A 20,057-nucleotide genomic window follows, 5' to 3' on the forward strand; every position below is an offset into this window, starting at 1 on the left:
GTGCCCCGTGACAGGGAACGGTACCACTGAGGTGGGGACTGGGGCAGTCCAAATGTGGGTTTACCCTGTCACCGGGGAATTGCAGGAGCCAGTGTGGGCAGCACCAGGAGGGACATGATCTCATGTGCTGCCTGCAGGGCCTCCGACATGGACAGTACCTGGAACTGGTGTAGGCCTCTGCCACTATGCGGGGTGGCTTGCGGGCAGGCTACCCCGCTCAACCAAAGCTTTGGCCTGAGATTCCTACAGGGGGTAAAGACTTGCCCGGCCCGGGACCTGGTTCGCACACAGACTTATCTTTTCCCTTGCGGGAACTTGGAGACGGAGCCCATGCAGTCTTCTTGGTCGGAGCCCCGGATGTGGACTGGAACCGGCCAGTGAACGGTCCTAGTGGGACACTGCGTACTGAGGGCACAAGGCTCGGTGCTGAGTCGGAGCGTTGCTCTGGTGCCCGGGGTAAGGGCCAATTCCATAAGGATCACTCTATCACTCGAATACCGCACTCCTTCTTAGTCTTTCACTTGAAGGACTTGCAAATTTTGCACTTTTCACTAATGTGCCCTTCACCCAAGCAACACAGACAGCTGCTGTGTGGATCACTAATGGTCATGGACCTCTTGCAGCAATCACAGGGCTTAAAGCCTGGGGACCAGGGCATGCCCCATCCCAAGGAAAAGTCCCGTTTGGGACCTATGAAGTCTCTAACTATAGCTAAGGGATTTACTAACACTAACAGAAAACTATATACACTATCATACAAGAATTAACGAGTTCGTATAAACAACAGAGCCAGCTAAAGCAGCTACAGTTCCAGCATGGTCACTGGTGGCAAGAAGGAACTGAGGGTGGGGGGAAGCCGGCAGCGCCTTATATACCGTGGCATAGGCCTGCCACTCCAGGGGGGCACCGGAGCCCAGTCCCCGATGGATATTGCTGAGGGAAAACACTTCTGGCACCAGTGCATGTGGTGAGCACACACCTAAGTTGAATGGACATGAGAAAGCACTGTAAGAAGAACTGGATTATACAGCAGAAAAAGTAAACTGGAAAGATTTTCACTAATTTCAGCTTAATGTCAGACATTACTTGGAGCAATAGTAGGCACAACATTTTCAGAAAGCAGTATTTTTTAAGCTGAGAACGTCCCTTTCATGGTACTCATTTACTTAACTAAAACTCCAGGAGATTTTTTTCCCCCAAACATTCTCTTTCTCCAAAAGTTTATATTGAGCTAAACTAGCCCTGTAGTCAGAGTATAGATGCTTTGAGTTACGACAAATATCTTCAAACCCATGACGACACTTATCTATTGAATCAGTGTGTAACCTGAAACTGTTTTTTCTAGTTAGCTATCCATCTGAAACTACATCCTTCATTTCAAGCCACCATGCAGGCTCTGAAACGTTTTATAACCTCAGTCAAATTCTGCCAACTATATGACCATATGGGTTGCAGGTATGGCTGTTCAGTTTCTCCTTGATTTATTAGTATAAAACATTATTTGTATAGTGCTAGCCCTTACTAGCCCCAATCATAGACCAAGAACCCATTATGCTTGGCACTGTTCAAATACATGGAGACAGTCCCTGCTACAAAGGTCTTATCTAAAGTGTAAGACAGGACATTAGGGGGTTACAGAGACAAGGGAGTACAGGAAAACAATGAGACAATATATTGTCAGCATGATAGGCAATTGTCAGCACACCAGCTGTCTAAGTGTTTCAAAAGCGTAATGAAGCAGCGATTTAAGGAGGGATATGAATTATGACAGTGAGCTAGTTTTGTGGATGTTTATGGGGAATCTACCCACGTGTGAGAGGTAGCAAGAGCACAAGCATCAAGGTGCTGTTTCAAAGTATAACAAATGGGTGATGAATGCTGGCATCTGTGGCACAGCAGATACAGGAGTTGTCATAACCACAGCATTTAAGAGTTGAGAAGTATCATGGAGACATACTATGAAAGTTCCGGGGGGAGGGTGAGGGGGGGGAGGACAGAAAGAGAGATTAACATGGTTGAAGCAACAAGCTAGGAAAATTATCTTTACAGCAGTGTTTTGATTAGATATAAGAAAGCAAGACTGCATTTATCAAGGCCAGTGAGTACGTTGTCAAGAAAAGACGACAGGTTTTAGTTGCATAGATTCAGAGAAGAGGCACATCTTAGCGATGTTATGCTAGAAGAATTGGTAAGATTTAGACATGACCTGGATGTGAGGATCTAGAGAATGCGGAGTCTAAGATGATACTGAAGTTACAAGCCTGAATGACAGAGGATATGTATGTTATCCACAACGACTGAAAAAGAGCTTGGAATGTGGAAGATTAAGCACTCTTCTGTCCTCAAGAGGTTACAATACAAATGAGACAATAAGTAAGTAAATGAGCCTAAAACAATATTTAAGGAAACAGTAATAATGAAGTGAGCTGTAGCTCATGAAAGCTTATGCTCTAATAAATCTGTTAGTCTCTAAGGTGCCACAAGTACTCCTTTTCTTTTGCGGATACAGACTAACACGGCTGCTACTCTGAAACCAGTAATAGGAGTGTGCTTACATAGGCTAAGAGCATAAGCTGATAGTTCCAAGTCAATTCCCAAAGATCTTCGGCCTAAATAATTTCACTTATTATGGAAGTAGCTAGAGGCCCTAGTTAAGATATGGGAACCCTATCATGGTAGGCACAGCACACTTTTGCTTTATAAAAAAAAGCAAAAGTGCGGGAAGGGGAGACAGATAAGGTAAATGTGAAACAAGCATGTTTCAACATAACAAGTAGTCCTAGTTAGCAATGTCTTCTAGGGATCAAGAAGTGGATCTTGAGGAGGGGGGATTTGAAAGAACTTTCTCTTGGTAATTCATGGTCTAGCTCAGAAAGTTCACGTACAAGGAGCAACAGACGAAAGTTTAAAGATGCTTACTGGAGAAGCAGACAAGGAAGAAATTGATGTTTCAGTTATCACTTGCACAGCAGAAGTGGTGTATCAATAAGCCCCTTGGTTTAAACTGAAAACTAATTTTTACCAAAAAATTCCTGGGGTTTACAAAAATTATTCAGTTTTGTCCGATTTTCACCCTGCTTTTGTATCATTCAAATCATTAAAAAACGTGTATTGTATTTTCCTAATAAAACAATGTATTATTTTAATACATATATCTCATGCCATACATTAGTTTGTGTGTGTGTATATGCAAAGCTGCCTATTGAAGTAAGGCTTTGTATTAGTCTAGAAGATGCACACAACACAAGCTCTGAAGTGCATGTGCATCTGCAGATAATCGATGAAAGATCTGACACACTAAAATAGGAAGAAAATGAAAATCTGTATCGAATACATTTCAGAACACAGGGAAGTATTAGAAATTAAAAAAAAAACAGGAGAAAAGGATGAAGTTGAGTGTATGCGCTGCAAATGGTGTGGCCCAATTCTTAAAGGTAAATATTTATAGGCTAATAGTTCAAGGGTTACAACAGTCAACTGATTATTCAAATTACAAGTTTTATTTGGGGATTAGAGATATAGTTTTCTTATACTTAAACTCAGAGGTGGCATTATGTTTTGAGTTCTGTTTTAGTTCTGCAGCAAACCACATTGATGAACAGAATTCAAAGCATTAATCTACTAAACACTTTTCTCGCCATCTTTCCATCCACCAAACAAAACCCAGATAGTCACCCAGAAAAATTAATATAGTTTTTTGCCCTGATTTTTGCCTCTTTTTGTTATCGTGGTAATAAACACTCAAGTTCCCAGGAAAAACTAAATAAAATGAAAACCGAAAACAAAGGGCCCTATGTATCAACAACAAAAAAGATAATCTGGGTGGGGAAAAATTGTGATGGACTTTTAAAAGCAAAGCAAAAGACGAACTTGATGTGGTGGAAAAGGCAGGGTCAGTTCAGTGAGTCAAGGGATGGTAATGTGGTGAGAAGAAGCCTGTATGTGATGAACAAAAACCCAATAAGGATGAAGATATGATAAAAACAAAATGTTTTACCAAAACAAGAAAAGTATTGAGCAAAGGGACTGAAATTCAGTACTGGCTGGGGAGGAAGCACTAAAATATAAGATGTTAAGTCTTCTGTTTAGTTTCCTATGATTACATAGAAATCCTGGACATGTTTCTTTTTTACCTCCAAAGTGTTCCAACAGTTAGGATAGTAAACAGATAAGACTGTTAGTAATAAGTAGTTTGACCTTGTTCCGAATACTGAATTTTTTCACCATCTTACAGAATTCTCAGAAAGCTTAAGACTGAAGTATTTAGTTACTCAAACAGTTACAAACAAAAAACAAAACAAGCCCCTTTATTTACTATTTTTATGCTTGACAGACGAGTCCAGTCTGCTACTAGTTCAGTTATCATCAAAGACCCTATCGTATTATATGACCCAAAGTATTCAAACCACCAGGTAAGTAAACGAGAGACTCACATCTGCAGTGTACATTGGACCAAGTTATATGCAGGATTCAAAACACAATCATCTGTTGTAGAAAAAATTAGACACAAAGTCACACTACAAGAGGCCACTTATCCATCTGAATTAGTAATCTGTCTCCATATAATGTCTGTAGTCAATTGTGTAATAAAGAACTATATGCTACTGCCAACTGGCTTTGTTTATATACTAAAAGCAAGATAAATTACAAAGTGTAACTTCTTACATTAGAAGTATTTTTTCAGAAATCTAATCCTCCAACTCCTGATTGATTTTGGCAGTGAAACATATATGCAAATTAAACATTAATTGATTTCCATCATTTCATGTCTCAATGACAGCACATGTCCCATTGCTTTTGTATTATGGGAGAGCAGGATGACTAGAAGTGCGTGACTGGGCTTTAATATATTTGTGTAGTTTCAGATATCCATTTCCTCTTCTTTACAAGCTAAATAAATCCCCAAACTAGCCTTTGTCCCCCTCTTCTTGTATACCTTCACTATATCCTGCTCAAGTCAAAAGCAATATTCTATTGTAGATGTAAAGCTTGTTACTGTAGTCTTAATATTCTAGAAGTTACAAAGCATGCCCAACATCTTCCCAGATCCATTTTTTTATACCTTCGTATGGAGAAGTTTAAAATGGAGAGGAGCATATAAAAGGACGTAATAGCCTAATTCAATTTGCCCATAGACTTAATGAATGAAATCCTGGCCCCACTGAAGTAACAATAGGAATTTTGCCATTAACTTCAATGGGGCCAGGAATTCATCTAAGAAATTCAGACAAAGGAACGGCATCCAGGAACTCTTAGTCTTGATACACATTTTGTGGTGGTGAAAACTTGCAAATCCACACTATCAAAAAGACATTTAGTGCCTCGGTTCATGTATTTTTCTCAGAATTATTCTGTTTTGACTAGATCCCAGAATCCTTTGACTACAGCTTAGTGTTGGCCAGAAGTCTTCATTGTCTCCTCCAAATAAATAAATACACCAAACTTTTTCTTAAGTTAACAATTCAGAATTTCATGAGTAGTTTAATTTTTTCCCCTCCAGTAAGCACCACAACTATGCTGACTTATTACCTGTGTTAAATACAGCTTTTAGAGACCTTCAACCCGATTCAATTTTAAGTTTTTCCTATACCACCCATTACCATAGTATTAAAAGATACAAACTGTAATCCTGTCATTTTTATTAACCATTCATCTTTGGCATCCAAGTCATTACTAGTTGTACTGAACTTCACTGGTCTTAGCGCATCCACCACAATTACTAAACTCCTAAAAACGTAAGGGAAGACTGTCCAAAGTCAACAGTCTCTCCCACTCCTTGTACAAACCCCTGTTCCTCCTCCTCAACATCCCTTGACTCTTCTTCAGTGGAGCCTTCTACACTCAAGTTTGAGGTAAGCTAAGCTAAGCTAATAGAACTGGTTCCCATCCAGCAAATTTGATGTGCAAAGCTGACATCACATATCTAGAGCACTGAAAGGAATATCACCTCCCTATTTTGCAAAACGTGTGATGTCTAGTGCAAAAGACACAAAGAACTCCAATCTCATACCCCAATAGAGCAAGGTTTTTCAACTATTTGGTTATAATTCTGTGTGATGTTAAGACTATATACATTTGCGGTATGACTTAAGATCTTAAACACTTATAGTTTTGTCTTAGTAAGATCCAAAGAAAAGATTGGACCTTTACATGGATAACAAGGATGTCTAGAGATATAACCGTTAATGACAAAAAGTTTTTGGAAAGGGTAAAAAGTTTCTTGAGTCAGGGTTTAAGCTAGTCTCTAACTATTAAGGATTAGGATAACACCAGTATGGGAGCAGTTTTTTGCAGCTTCCTCTCAGGCCTCTGGTGCTGGTTACTGATGGAGACAATACTGGACTACCTGGACCACAGGTCTGATCCAGTATGGCAATTCCTATGTTAAAAACATTTTACCTGTCAATTAATAACTGAATTCAAACAAATTCTATTCCTTATGAGGAAGCACATGCTATTTTTCTTATTCAGATGCCACTTCGCACTATTAAGGCATAAAATATAATTAACTGTTTAACGCCAAGTTAAAACACAAAATTCCTGAAAGAACTTACGACTACTTCCAAGTTCCTCAAACAGGAATTTCACTTTCTCCCACTCAGTGGAATTTCTCTTCTGGGGAACATCCAACGGAATGAAGGCACTATAACGAGAAAAAAATTTAACACTTTTTAAAATTTTTAATAATTATTACAAATTAAAATATTTTAAGGGGAAATCAATCTACTCCTGAAGAAAAAATCTCCTACATCAAGCTGAATATATATATATACACACACACACACACAGAATGATTTTCTTCCAGAGCAATTTTTCATTTTAGTTTATATCCCTTCATACTAGCTATGCTTTTGTATAAATCAGTTTCCAATGTTGCTAATATTCTTCCTGCAAGTTATGCATAGTATAAGAGTGCTCTCTTCAGTTAAGATAGCTATTTTAAACAGGTAGTTTATCTAGTGTACACCTCTGTGTTCTTCATACATAGAAAATAGTGGAGAGCATGTTATCAGATGCAGCAGCAGCAGCCGCCGCCAAGTGCACAGTTGAGAGTGGGATATAAGCATTTCAGTTATCCATTCAGTGTTGGATGGCATTAATTTCCACTTTTTTATACTGCTGTAGAAAGTGCTTGTTAAGCTAAAATACTTATCTTCATAATACATTTTGGTCCAATTTGAATATCCAATTCACTAATTTTCACAAATATAGTCACTCAACATGTTTGAAATAAACTAGTTTTTCTAAAAAGACCATCTGTTTCCACTTTATTCTTGCAGTTAAAAAGTCTCATGCTATATCATTTATGCTGATCCCATGGTCCGAGAACATCGGTTTTCTGACACCATGAGGACTGATAAGAAATTCAAGTATAGTGTGATTCCAGCCTCCATTATTATGACCAACACATGCTGTGCATTGGCAGCAATGCTGAACAGAGACCACCTCCTCACCTAAAAAAAATAAACCTGACAAAAGAGTGTGGAAAGTTTTGAGCTATCGATGACTTTTTTTAAACAAAAAAATGCAGCAAATAATTCTCCACCCCAACCATCAACCATCTAGACACTAATATTACACTGATTGTGCTAGAGTGCAACTGTTTACTGTGCAACTTGGAATAGGTTTACTGCAAAAATGGGCACAAAAAAGGAAGATAATTCTGAGAAAAGCAAATAAAAGGTACCCTTTCGCAAGTTAATCTTTAATAAACTGTATTATTTTGTAGGGGTCAAGGAAAATACAACCTGAGACTACTTGTAGTTAATTATTTCGGTTTTACACAATATGGTTAAACCAGAAGGAATTTGTTCATAACCGGAATAAGCCCAGATATTTTTGGGACACAAACCATGAAGTGTGATTTTGGGAGCTGACCAAAAAGTTCTAAAAGCCATTGTGGCAATTCTGGGGGATGCTCAGTCGTGATTATAGATCTGTACTCCAAGATTTGTTTTATGTACAGATTTCTGAGATGATATAAACAATGTCAGAGGAAGCAGAAAGTTTCATCACATTCCCCCAGGCATAAAACTTGTGACAAAGTCACAGAGCAACCTCCACAGGGTTGCTCTCAGATGGCCTGGTTAGTCAAGTAGGTGGGTGGGGGGAGGCAAAGGAAAGACTTCACAGTTAGGCTTTGTAATAAAGGAAAGTGGTAGTTGGGATCAGGCACACCAGAAGGGAGGGGCTTTGAAAAGAGTGAGTCCTTGAGAGAGGGAAAAACTGACTGGGAGGTGCATTCTGGAAGTAAAATGGAGACCAGGCTGGGTCCTCAGAGCTCCTGGGCTTACCAAAAGAAACTAAGTTGTGCATGTTCTATTCCAGTAGCTCATGAGGGAAGCCCATCTATATTAGCTTGAAGTGTAAGATTAAATGAGTCTAAATATGCACACTATTTTCTTTGACGCTTTGTACCATTTGCTAGTAGACATACTTGTTGCAAAAAGGTTGTTTGTCACTGTAGATCACTGGACACAGGTTCCTGTCAGATCCGCACAGTGATAAGCAATAGACAGAGCATTGTAATCAGATCCCAGTCTAATAGTGGAAGAATTGTGCAATTCCACCCCAGGACAAATAAGGGCATGTCATAAAGGGAAGGGTAACCACCTTTCTGTATACAGTGCTATAAAATCCCTCCTGACCAGATGCAAAACCCTTTCACCTGTAAAGGGTTAAGAAGCTAAGATAACCTCGCTGTCACCTGACCAAAATGACCAATGAGGAGACAAGATACTTTCAAAGCTGGAGAGGGGGAAACAAAGGGTCTGTCTGTCTGTCTGTGAGATGCTTTTGCTGGGAACAGATCAGGAATGCCGTCTCAGAAACTCTGGTAAGTTAGTAAGTAATCTAGCTAGAAATGCCTTAGATTTCCTTTTGTTAAATGGCTAGTAAAATAAGCTGTGCTGAATGGAATGTATATTTCTGTTTTTGTGTCTTTTTGTAACTTAAGGTTTTGCCTAGAGGGATTCTCTAGGTTTTGAATCTCATTACCCTGTAAGGTATTTACCATCCTGATTTTACAGAGGTGATTCTTTTACTTTCTTAAATTAAAATCCTTCTTTTAAGAACCTGATTGCTTTTTCATTGTTCTTAAGATACAAGGGTTTGGGTCCGTGTTCACCAGTACAAATTGGTGAGGATTTTTATCAAGCCTTCCCCAAGAAAGGGGGTGTAGGGCTTGGGGGGATATGTTGAGGGAAGACGTCTCCAAGTGGGCTCTTTCTCTGTTCTTTAACACGCTTGGTGGTGGCGGCAGCAGAGGGTTCAAGGACAAGGCAAAGTTTGTACCCTGGGGAAGTTTTTAACCTAAGCTGATAAGAATAAGCTTAGGGGGTCTTTCATGCAGGTCCCCATATCTGTACCCTAGAGTTCAGAGTGGGGAAGGAACCTTTACAGGGCATGACACCCAAAAAGACCCTGATAAAAGGCAGATGTAGAGGACTGATGTGCAGCATCAAGGAATCTTGCCCCTATGTTATTGGGGTCTTTTTCCAGCAGCAGACTTAAGAGGCTGCTATCACTTCTGAGGCTGGAACTCCTGGTATCAAGGACGTTTGCCTCGGATGTCAGAAGCAGAGGGATATGTGGATGTGATCTGTATCAGATCCAAAGATCCAGGCCTTGATGCCTTTAGTGCTCTCTCACTGAAGAGGCTAATGCTCTCAAAGGGAAGATCTTCAATCTTGCCCTGTGGTTCTGATGTAAAGCCAGAAAAGCCTAACTAGAAATATCTTGGTAAGCCCTCATCCTCCATGGCCATAATTTAGGTAATTGAGTCAGAAGAATCACAGGCAGCTCTTAGCAAATGCTTGGCCTGGATATGACCCTCATCACTAGGGTCTTTGCTGCTTCCTTTTACTTCTCTGGAAGGGAATCCATGGCATCCCAAAAGGCATGACTGCAGTAGGATATTAGACTCATGTAATTGGATATCCTGATGTCAAGAAAGTCAAATGAATATGCTCTTCTTCCAATTATGTCCAACTTCCATTTCTCCCTGTTCAAGGAGGGGGAGGGGCAGCATATGGTGACTAATCCCTCTCACTCTCTTGTGAGAGACACCTAAAATGTTGGCTACAGGATGCTGTGTTAAAAACTAGAGGCCCTTAGCTGCTAGTGGGTTCATCCTGTCTGTACATTTAGGGACAGCCTGTCCCTAGCAGGTTGAAGAAAACAGAACCAAAGAGGGAGAGCTAGCTCCTACTTTGGATGGGACTACAGGATATGAAAACAGTGGTCCCTGCCTTGGGATCTTCCAACCCTATCAACAGCTAGGGTCTGTTATCCTCTCTAGGAGCTCTTCAAATGGTGTACTCATCAGACGACCCAATCTGGTCCTCTGGTGAGACAGACGATGTTCTCCAGGGAGACTTGAGTCTTCCAGGGTGTTTCTCTTTCCAGTCATCCTTGTCAGGCTGCTCTGTATGATGGTTAGGAAGAGGTGACAGGAGAACCAGTGTCCCTGGTAGCATAGGTTGAGATATGGGCTGGTTGAGGATGCCAATGCTGGCATGGTGCCAGTGCTGAAGGTATGCCTTATGAGTCTGTAGATTAAGTCAGTGTAGACATAAGCTTCTAAGAGGTCCTTTAAAAGCTTGTAATAATGTCACATCAATAACTGGAGAGTTTCTTGCATGAGATCTTGCCAAGAAGCTGGTGGTTCAGGCAAAGGAGAAAGATCTGAGTTCACTGGTCTGCATGAGAGACTTCATCCCTTATGGCACTGGAGGTGCTCTGTGTTGCTCCTGGAATGAAAGGCGGACTAGATGACAGTCCTAAATTCATCTTTCAGATGTCTGACTTGGTACCATACAACATTTTGATTAAAGACTAGAATTACCTAAAGTTAACATAGCACATAGCAATTAAAATTGGCTAATGGATAGGTCTCAGAATGTAACTATAAAACGGATATATTTCTAAACAAGTCCCATAAGGGATTGGTTCTGGGTCCTATGCTATTGAACATTTTTATAAATGACCTAGAAGAAAACAAAAATCACTGAAAGTTTGAAGAGCACAAAAATTGGGGGAGTAGTAAATAATAAAGAGAACAGATCACTGTCAAAGCAATCTGAATTGCCTCATATACTGGGCACAAACAATATGCATTTTAATTCAGCTAAATGTAAACATATATACCCAAGTACTAAGAACGTAGGCCACACTTACTAGATGGGGGACTATCCTGGAAAGCAGTGACTGACATTTGGGGGTCATGGAGAATAACTGGTTGAACACCAGCTTCTAATGAGACACTGTGGCCAAAAGGCTAATAAGATCAACAATATGCTTAAACTGCGGTGGTTCATAGTTTGATGTTGCACTCTATATGCTTTATGGAAATATGCTTATGAATATGACATAGCTGGAATATGCTTTATGCTAAATACCCCTTGTATGGTGTCATTAGAAATTTTGTAATCCACTAAGTGTGTTCATCCTACTTGTTTGCATGTATTATTTCTATATCTGGAGTTAGGAGTGTGATGGGTTGGATCACAGAAATCCCCTTGGGAAATGCCACTTGTTATGCTCCGACTACCTCTAAGCCCGTTTTCCCGAGCAGCTTGAGAATTCAGTGACTTTTCTGGTTTGAGCCAGACATGCTTGCCCACTGCAAACAGACCCAGGTCTGAACAACATCCCCTAAAAGCTGCAGGCTTAACTGAAAACAACTTAAGAAGTGTTCCTGTCTCCTGCACCCAGAAACCCAGCTCCCAATGGGATCCAAACCCCAAATAAATCCATTTTATTCTGTATAAAGCCCTTATACAGGGTAAATTTGTAAACTGTCTGTCCTTTATAACACTGATAGAGAGACACACAGCTGTTTCCTCCCCCAGGTATTAATCACTTACTCTGGGTTTATTAATAAGTAAAAGTGATTTTATTAAATACAAAAAGTAGGATTTAAATGGTTCCAAGTACTAACAGACAGAACAAAGTAAATTACCCCCTTTGTTCTGTTCCACCCCCTTATATGGCTTTGGCACAAGGCATGAGTCTTGTCTCTGGGGCCCTCACCTCTACTTCTAAATGGAAAGGAACCGAAGTATTCAGGTTTGATAAATATGTACTTTTGAATATAATTTTCATCTTCTTTTGGTTCTAGACTTGTCAGGGTTCCCTCCCCACTCTGAACTCTAGGGTACAGATGTGGGGACCTGCATGAAAGACCCCCCTAAGCTTATTTCTACCAGCTTAGGTTCCTACTCCCCCCTAATATCCCCCCAAGCCCCCACACCCCCTTTCCTGGGGAGACTTGAAAATAAACAAGATGAGCACAGACCAACCTTTGGGTTTTTTTAGGACACAAAAAAAAAATCAGATTCTAAAAGAAACAGAACTTTATTATAAAGAAAAAAGGTAAAAGAAGCACCTCTAAAATTAGAATAGAAGATAATCTTACAGGGCAATCAGATTCAAAAACAGAAGATTTTCCTCTGGGCCAAACTTTAAAGTTACAAAAAGAAAACCAGGAATACACCTTCCTCTCTGCACAGAGAAAAATCACAAACCAAAACAAAAATAAGCTAACGCATTCCCTTACTAGCACTTACTAATTCTAATGGAGTTGGATTGCTGGCTTCCTTGATCTGTGTCGGGCAAGCACACACAACAAACAGACCAAAACCTTCTCTCCACCCCCCCATTTGAAAGTATCTTGTCCCCTTATTGGTCCTTTTGGTCAGGTGCCAGCCAGGTTACATGAGCTTCTTAACCATTTACAGGTAAAAGGATTTTGTCTCTCTGGCCAGGAGGGATTTTATAGTACTGTATACAGGAAAGTTGTTACCCTTCCCTTTATATTTATGAAAAGACTTCATGCAGGTCCTTCATGGATGAGGCTACTAAACCAATTCTACTTTGGATATCTGGCCGGCTGAACACATTTGATGATGACAGTTTACTGCCTAGATAAAGTCACCCATTACTTCCACAATTTGTCCAGAAGCACAGATATCTCGTATCACAACTTTTGTGCCAACACCATGGATTTTTGATTTTGCCCAAGAACATCCGCCTCAAGCTGGAAGCTCTCTACCGCATCTTTGAAATAGTCCTCTTTGGTCCAGATACAAATCATCATCTGCATAGTCCTGGTCACTAAAAGAAGTTGACTTGACAGTTATATCAATATTTGCAGATCATGCTCAAGGACACAATTCATTTTCCAACAGCATAGGGCTGGGCCCAGGACACATCCCTGCTTCACCCTGGATCTAGTGTAAAACCAGTCAGAACTATGGGTCCCACGACACACCCGTGCCAGAATCATTAAGTAGAACTTGAATCAAGTTCTCTGGAGAATGTTGGAAACACCAATGACTTGTAGGGTCTTCCACAAGGCAGCTCTATTGACATAATCAAAGGCTGTCTTTATGTCTATGTATGCTGCTGTCAAAGGTTAGTTGAATTCACAATGGATCTCAGATAAACCTAGTAACAAATCCCAATTGTTCTGGTGACAATGTTTCACAAGGAGAGGCTGGAACATGGTGAATAGCACATGTGTGGTGACTTTTCTGGAACAGGGAGCAGAGTTATTGGCCTATATATACACACAACCCCCTGTGTGTGGGCCTTTCCCCCTATACAACGGGATAATAATCCCTGCCTTACACTCAGTTATCTTCCCAGTAGTCCATGCCCTAACAGTTAACATGCTACAGTTATGGGCAGGACACCTGCTTTGCACTTTGTTTTTTTTAAATGGCAGAACAAACCTCTTCCAAGGCAGGTACATGTACATAGGTTTTGGGGTTAGAGACTGCATTTACTGCTAATGCATCCAGATCGAGACATGGAGTTGCTGTAGGATAGTTAAGTGCAAACCCTTAATATTCTTTCCATCCACAAAGCTAGAAAAGACTCTAGGAACACAGGAACAAATCTCTAGGAACAAATCACTCTGCAATGGCTGAACAGTAACTGATAGGTGCACTAATATAGAACATCACCGCTGAGGGAGTGCTCATGCACCTCCCAAACATGGCTTTTGAAGGCAGTTCCATAGCTCGATGCCAGAGGTACTGTACACCAAGTATTCAGAGGTTCTCTTCCAAAATTGATAGCCTTCTGTAGATCAGAAGTTCTGCTCAGCGGGACCAAAAATCTAGTTTATTGAACAGAGTAGATACTTGTATCATGTAGTAAGAGCTAGCACTAGCAGTGGAAAAACGTTCTTAAAAGATACACAAACAAAATGAAGCATATTGAATTAGATCAATTAAGGCATGGCATTATTTTCATACATTCTTCACATTTTCAGACGTTCCACTTTAGCAGGTATGCATCCTGGTAGAAATCTCAGCACTGTCCCCCTTCCAGTAACTGACTGCAGAGATGCACAACTTCTCCTCTCTAGAGCAGTGCCCTGGTATTGGCTGTTGGAGCTCCAACCATCCATATCTTTTATAGCTACTTTGAATCACTATTTGTCTGGTAAATTTTGAACCCCGCTTTAAACCATCCGATAGCGAGTAGGAAGCTCAGCGTTAGCAAGATTGACTAACAATTTGAGACTCATCTGCTAAAGTCAAGTCTGAATAAAAATGTGAAGGGCAATAAAGAATTTTAAGGTTAGAGCTACCAACCTTATCACGCTTTAATGGCATAGTATAATACTTTCAGGACCAATATGTGTTTCTTACCACTAGTTTTAGAAAAATGATTAAAAAAAAGTCAATCCATGGTCCAGGAATACTTAACTCTCACGCCTAGTCAGTATCATCCAAGCTTTAACTTACTGTAGACTGCATGCATCTACATCCTCCTTTACTACACCTACATGCTTAGCTAACAGTATGAAAAAGGCCACTGTTTTAAAGATGCACTGTGAAGAAAAAAGTTTGTGTTTCTTTACTCCTCTCTACAACATAAGAGATTGCATTAAACGTGAATGTCTAGGTGTTTGCATTTGAAATAAAGAATATTAAGTCCTCACAATCCTCTGTTCACTGGTCTCTGAAGTAGGTAATAAGATCTTCAGAACTGTTATCTGCATTTGGAAAGCACCCAGCATGCTGTGACACTTCAATAACCTAAATAAGGTTATTTGAGGTGTAAAGAAAAAAAAAAATCAAGAAAATCTTGAAGCCTTTTTTCAGTTATCATTCTACAAAGACACAGTAATGGGAAGCCTTTTTGCTTTGAAGTTTACCTTTAAGGCTTAAAGAAACGCTGCCAACTACTTTGTCCTAAAAACATTTCACCTAAATTGGTAGGAGATTTAATGCTTATTTATTTAAATGTCCTTAAATTGCACATATCCATAACTTATGAAACCTGCACATTAACTGTCAGCTATCCAGAGCAGGGACCATTTTTTTACTATGTATTTATGCATCAGAGTATAACTCTGTATTGGTTTTTAGAAGGTTACATATTAGCATGTTATCTGAGCACTTACCCCCAAAAGAAAATAGGGTCCTGGCCCCATTACGGCTCCTGGACAGTCATGTAAATACTAATAAAAGTTGAAAAACGTTAGCTAAATTAGGGATGTAAATATTTAAAAGTTCACCGATTAAACAGAGGGGCTGGGACTCCTCCGGCCGGTGGAGCCCAGGGATGCTGCTCTGGACGGCTGCCACAGCCCACGGGACTGGGGCTTCTCTGGTGGACTTGGGTCAGCGGGCCAGTGCGGCTGCTCTGCCCCGCCAAAGGCTGGGAGTTACTGGTTAATCCAGCCTAACCATTAAGACTAATGCTTACCAGTTAACAGTTTACTATTTTACATTCTTAAGCTAAATACTGAAACGTTTTACATACGCCAGCTTCTATAGGAACCAGTGTTCACAAGCACAATGTCACTGCAATTTGAAAAGGAGTACTTGTGGCACCTTAGAGACTAACAAATAGCTACAGCTCACTTCATTGGATGCATCCGATGAAGTGAGCTGTAGCTCACGAAAGCTTATGCTCAAATAATTTGTTAGTCTCTAAGGTGCCACAAGTACTCCTTTTCTTTTTGCGGATACAGACTAACAAGGCTGTTATTCTGAAAACTGCAAATTGAGTCACTTCTGTGCTTTTAATTGGGAAACAACGTAAACATTATCTGTATTTAGAGAGGCCTTAAAAAAAATCTCAGTATCAAAAGCAGCCACAGAAATTGCAGCTGCCATCATGGTCTCATGCTTAAGAAATTAGTCTCTACATTTCCAGTCTACTTTTGGGTTGATTGGGCTTCCTCTGAGCAGAATTAGTGGCACAGTATTAATTACCGCAGAGACTGCAACTCTGCTGCTCTGGGTTTTTCAACGCTGAATCTAAACCAGTGGCATGGAACTAGTATAAGCCATGGGGCAGAAAGGGCCATGGTTAAACTGCATTAAACATAGCTAGTTGAGGACAAACATCTGCCTATTTATCTATAGCAATTCCTGACCTTCAGCCAAAAAAGTTTCAGTCCTGGGCACCTACTGCCGAGGTCAACTATGTAGTTCATATCACAAACCTAGCAATGAGAAAAGTTCTTTTCATCTGTGATCTAAGCAGGGTTTTAACTTTTTGATCCAACTGGTGAAAAAGGTAGGGTCAACTATCTATTGTACCTCATTTAACTGAGGAAATGGACCAAATGAATGGAAATGGACCCTGAATCCCTCAGTCTGAAAAGAAGCCTAAGTACAGGACAGAAGGTTACAATGCTTCCAGCAACAATGGAAGTAAGTGCCATTTCAGGAAACCCAGAGAAGGTGAAATCCTCCACCTTGTTTTATGAAGTGAGCCTTGAGACATTAGGAGACCTATAATATATTCCAATGGGAACAGGAAAGGAAGTGCAAACAGGTAAACAAAGTTATTCAGGAATATCAAGAAGCCTGGCCAAACAAAAAATGGTCACTAAGAATCTATGAGGTAAAAGTAATTGTCTACTGTTGTAAGAACCACAGTGAGTTCTGAATAATGGTCTGCATGCCAAGGAAGAAAACTTTATTTTGAACACCAAAATGAAAGATCAGGCCAAATAAGATTAGTTATGTAATACACGTAATTAGTGACAAAAGTCTGACTAGATCCAAGAAAAATGAAGGTGTAGTACTACAAGTGAAAACTCCTTACCAAGATTCATAGGTATGTTATTATGGGCAAATTCTCCTTGAATTACTAAAACAAGATCTAAGCAGTATTTTGAATGAGGACAACACAAAAAAAGCACTGGATGATTCTTGCAAGAGAAAGACCTTTTGGCAAAGGAAATTAAAGTTGTCACACAAGCACATGTACTGAAAGTTTGAGATACACAAAGAGCCTATGATCCCAGCCGATACAAGCTCACGTTCGTTGTGGGCTCCCCTTCTGCAAGGTAATTGGCCAGTGACATATGCCTCCAGAGCACTGACTGAAACTCAAAAGAATTATGTTAAGACTGAACAGAAATGCTGGAAATTGGTTTTGGTTGCAAGCACTTTACGTATAAAATTCATCAGAGCTGAAAGACTAAGCAATTGAAAGGCATATTACAGAAGACATGGAACAAAGTAAACTACTATTTACTTCAGAAAAAAAGTTGCAGAAGTACTCCTTTAATCTGAAAAAAGACAAGGTAAGAAGCTTCTTAAAGCAGTTAAGTTTTCAAGGAGCACCTATGAACAAAAGCAAGGGGCTGCAGAATGGTAATTTGAGGTAGAAGGCCCAGTATTACATTTGCAAAACAAAATCTGAAACGCAAATGAGAAACAGTGACATAACAGTTAGTAGCTTGAGTATAATTCAGTAGATGTACCCATGCTTTTTCTATTGACCATCCAACATAGTGGACTGTTGAGATTCTGCACAAAAGGACAGTGTCTTAACACCATACAGCATAAGGTCAGAAGTAAAAGTGAGTGAAAATTTTTTTCAAATAGTCAATTCAACAGAAAAATGCATGGGAGAGGCACCAAAATGGTTGACAATTTTGGGTCACGTTTGTATATTTTTTTTGTTGCCCAAAACAATTAACCAAACTCGGAAGTATCAGAGCATTCACCTGACTGCCTCTGCAGCCGCCCTCTCTTAGGAAAGCCTTTCCTCTTTTCAGAGGTGAAAGTAAGACAGTCTGGTCCGGCGTACTGGCAAGAGCCAGTATGCCGTGCCATGCTGGACCGGACCGGCTTCCCCGGCAGTGATTTAAAGGGCCCAGTGCTCCTGCCACAGTGGGGAGCCCCGAAACCTTTAAAGCACCACCAGAGCTCCAGCAGCGGGGCTCAGGCGGGGGCTCCCCACGGGCTCCTTTAAATCCCTGCCTGAGCCCGGCTGCCAGAGCCCCGGAGCTCTGGCAGCCGGGCTCCAGCAGGGATTTAAAATGCCCGGAGTTCTGCGGCAGCCAGAGCCCCGGGCCCTTTAATTGAACCCTGAGCCCTGGAGCTCCCAGCCGCCTCTGCAGCGGGATGATTTAAAGGCCCCAGGGCTCCCAGCCAGAGCCCCGGGGCCTTTAAATCGCCTCTTCCGGTTGAGGCCGTGCCCCCACTCAGGACTCCAGCGGCATACCGGTAAATCCTTTAAGTTACTTTCACCCCTGACTCTTTTCTTGATCAGACTGTAGTGGACATGTTAGGCTTCTCTCCAGTTCCTGATACTCGTAATTGCACCTGCCTCCCACTTTTCACTCTGCCTGCTGAGCAGCACTGCATCCAATTCCTCTCTCCTCTCCCCCTCCATGTTGCTGTCTTATACCATCCAACTCCTTCCTATCAGCCTTCCACCAATTTAGACTTCTGACTCTCTCTCCCTCTTACTGCCCAACCTCCTTAGTGAGTTCAACTCCATGCCCATAACTATCCAACCCACTAGCTGCACATTTTATTGCTCCCATCTCTTCATTTGACTTGCAGCCCTGGTGCAGTTCTCCCACCCACCAAAAGCCTTGATTTGGTCTTCAAGTACTGCTCTCTCTAATCCCTCAGTGACCAAGCCTCATCTGACCATTACCTGATCTCATTCAGCCCTACCCACCTATTACTACCCCACATACCCTCTAACTTGTTCCTTCCATGACTTGCAGTCCATCACCATTACTGACATTGTGTCTATTCTCAGCCTTCTCCTCTTCCATTCATATTGTTTATTCTCTCTATGCTTCACTCTCCTGCATTCTTAACTCTTTTGCACTCTCCCATCGCAGAATCTACCCTGCGAATCCCCAGCTCTGGTTCAACTTCAGCATCTGCTTTCTCCTCTCCTTTTGCATTGCATCCCTGACCTAACTCTACAAGGAAAGAAGTACTTGTGGCACCTTAGAGTCTAACAAATTTATTTGAGCATAAGCTTTCGTGAGCTACAGCTCATCGGATGAAGTGAGCTGTAGCTCAAGAAAGCTTATGCTCAAATAAATTTGTTAGACGCTAAGGTGCCACAAGTACTCCTTTTCTTTTTGCGGATACAGACTAACATGGCTGCTACTCTGAAACCTGACCTAACACCCAGACTGAATTCTCCACTACAAGTTCATTCTCTTCTCCTATGGTTCTGCCATCTCTCTTACTAAACTTTACTATTTTAACTTAATTGAATCCTATGCCCACAATCCCAGCCACTTTTTGCCGCCTTTGATTCATTCCTCAAACGTTCCTCCTGGCTCTACTTCTTTCTGCATAAAACTCAATTTCTTTCGAAACAAAATTAAAAAAAAAAAAAAAATGACCTGACTGTCCCCATCTCCTTGCTTTCCCTTCCACTTCTGCAATTGTCTCGTCTTTCTCTCCTGTCAGACTCAGAAGTTTCTTGGCTGCTCTCTAGCCCTTTCACTTGCCCCAGAGATTATATCCCATCCCCTAATGTCCCTTGCAGCAAGTCTCATCCCCTCTTTTACTCTTTTCCTTAACGTCAATCTCCCCTGGCTTCCTTCACAACATAAACATGCTTTAGTTTTGCATCTTAAAAATATCCACCCTTTGCTCTATTTGCCTCAAGCTAACATCCCACAGCTGAACACCCTTTTATCTCTAAGATCTCAGGGAAATTTAACCAATTCTAGAAAATGCAAGTTCTGCAACACTAATGCATTTTGTAAATTCATGTTTATTTCATTGAATTGTTTTGGTTCCAAATGTCTGAAA

The 20,057-nt window shown here is 40.8% G+C and overlaps 1 protein-coding gene across 6 annotated transcripts in view; it reads right to left on the reverse strand.

Moving 5' to 3' along the window:
- The window catches only part of LMBRD1 (LMBR1 domain containing 1), a 235,113-nt gene that overhangs the window by 155,600 nt on the left and 59,456 nt on the right, over window positions 1-20,057 (reverse strand). For all 6 annotated transcript variants that reach the window (XM_043542453.1, XM_037894279.1, XM_037894280.1 and 3 more), the window contains exon 6: window positions 6,555-6,643. In XM_043542453.1, the coding sequence (XP_043398388.1) occupies window positions 6,555-6,643 (89 nt within the window). The remainder of the gene's footprint in view (window positions 1-6,554; window positions 6,644-20,057) is intronic.

Source organism: Chelonia mydas, chromosome 3 (genome assembly GCF_015237465.2).
Source record: "Chelonia mydas isolate rCheMyd1 chromosome 3, rCheMyd1.pri.v2, whole genome shotgun sequence".
Taxonomy (NCBI): Eukaryota; Metazoa; Chordata; order Testudines; family Cheloniidae; genus Chelonia; species Chelonia mydas.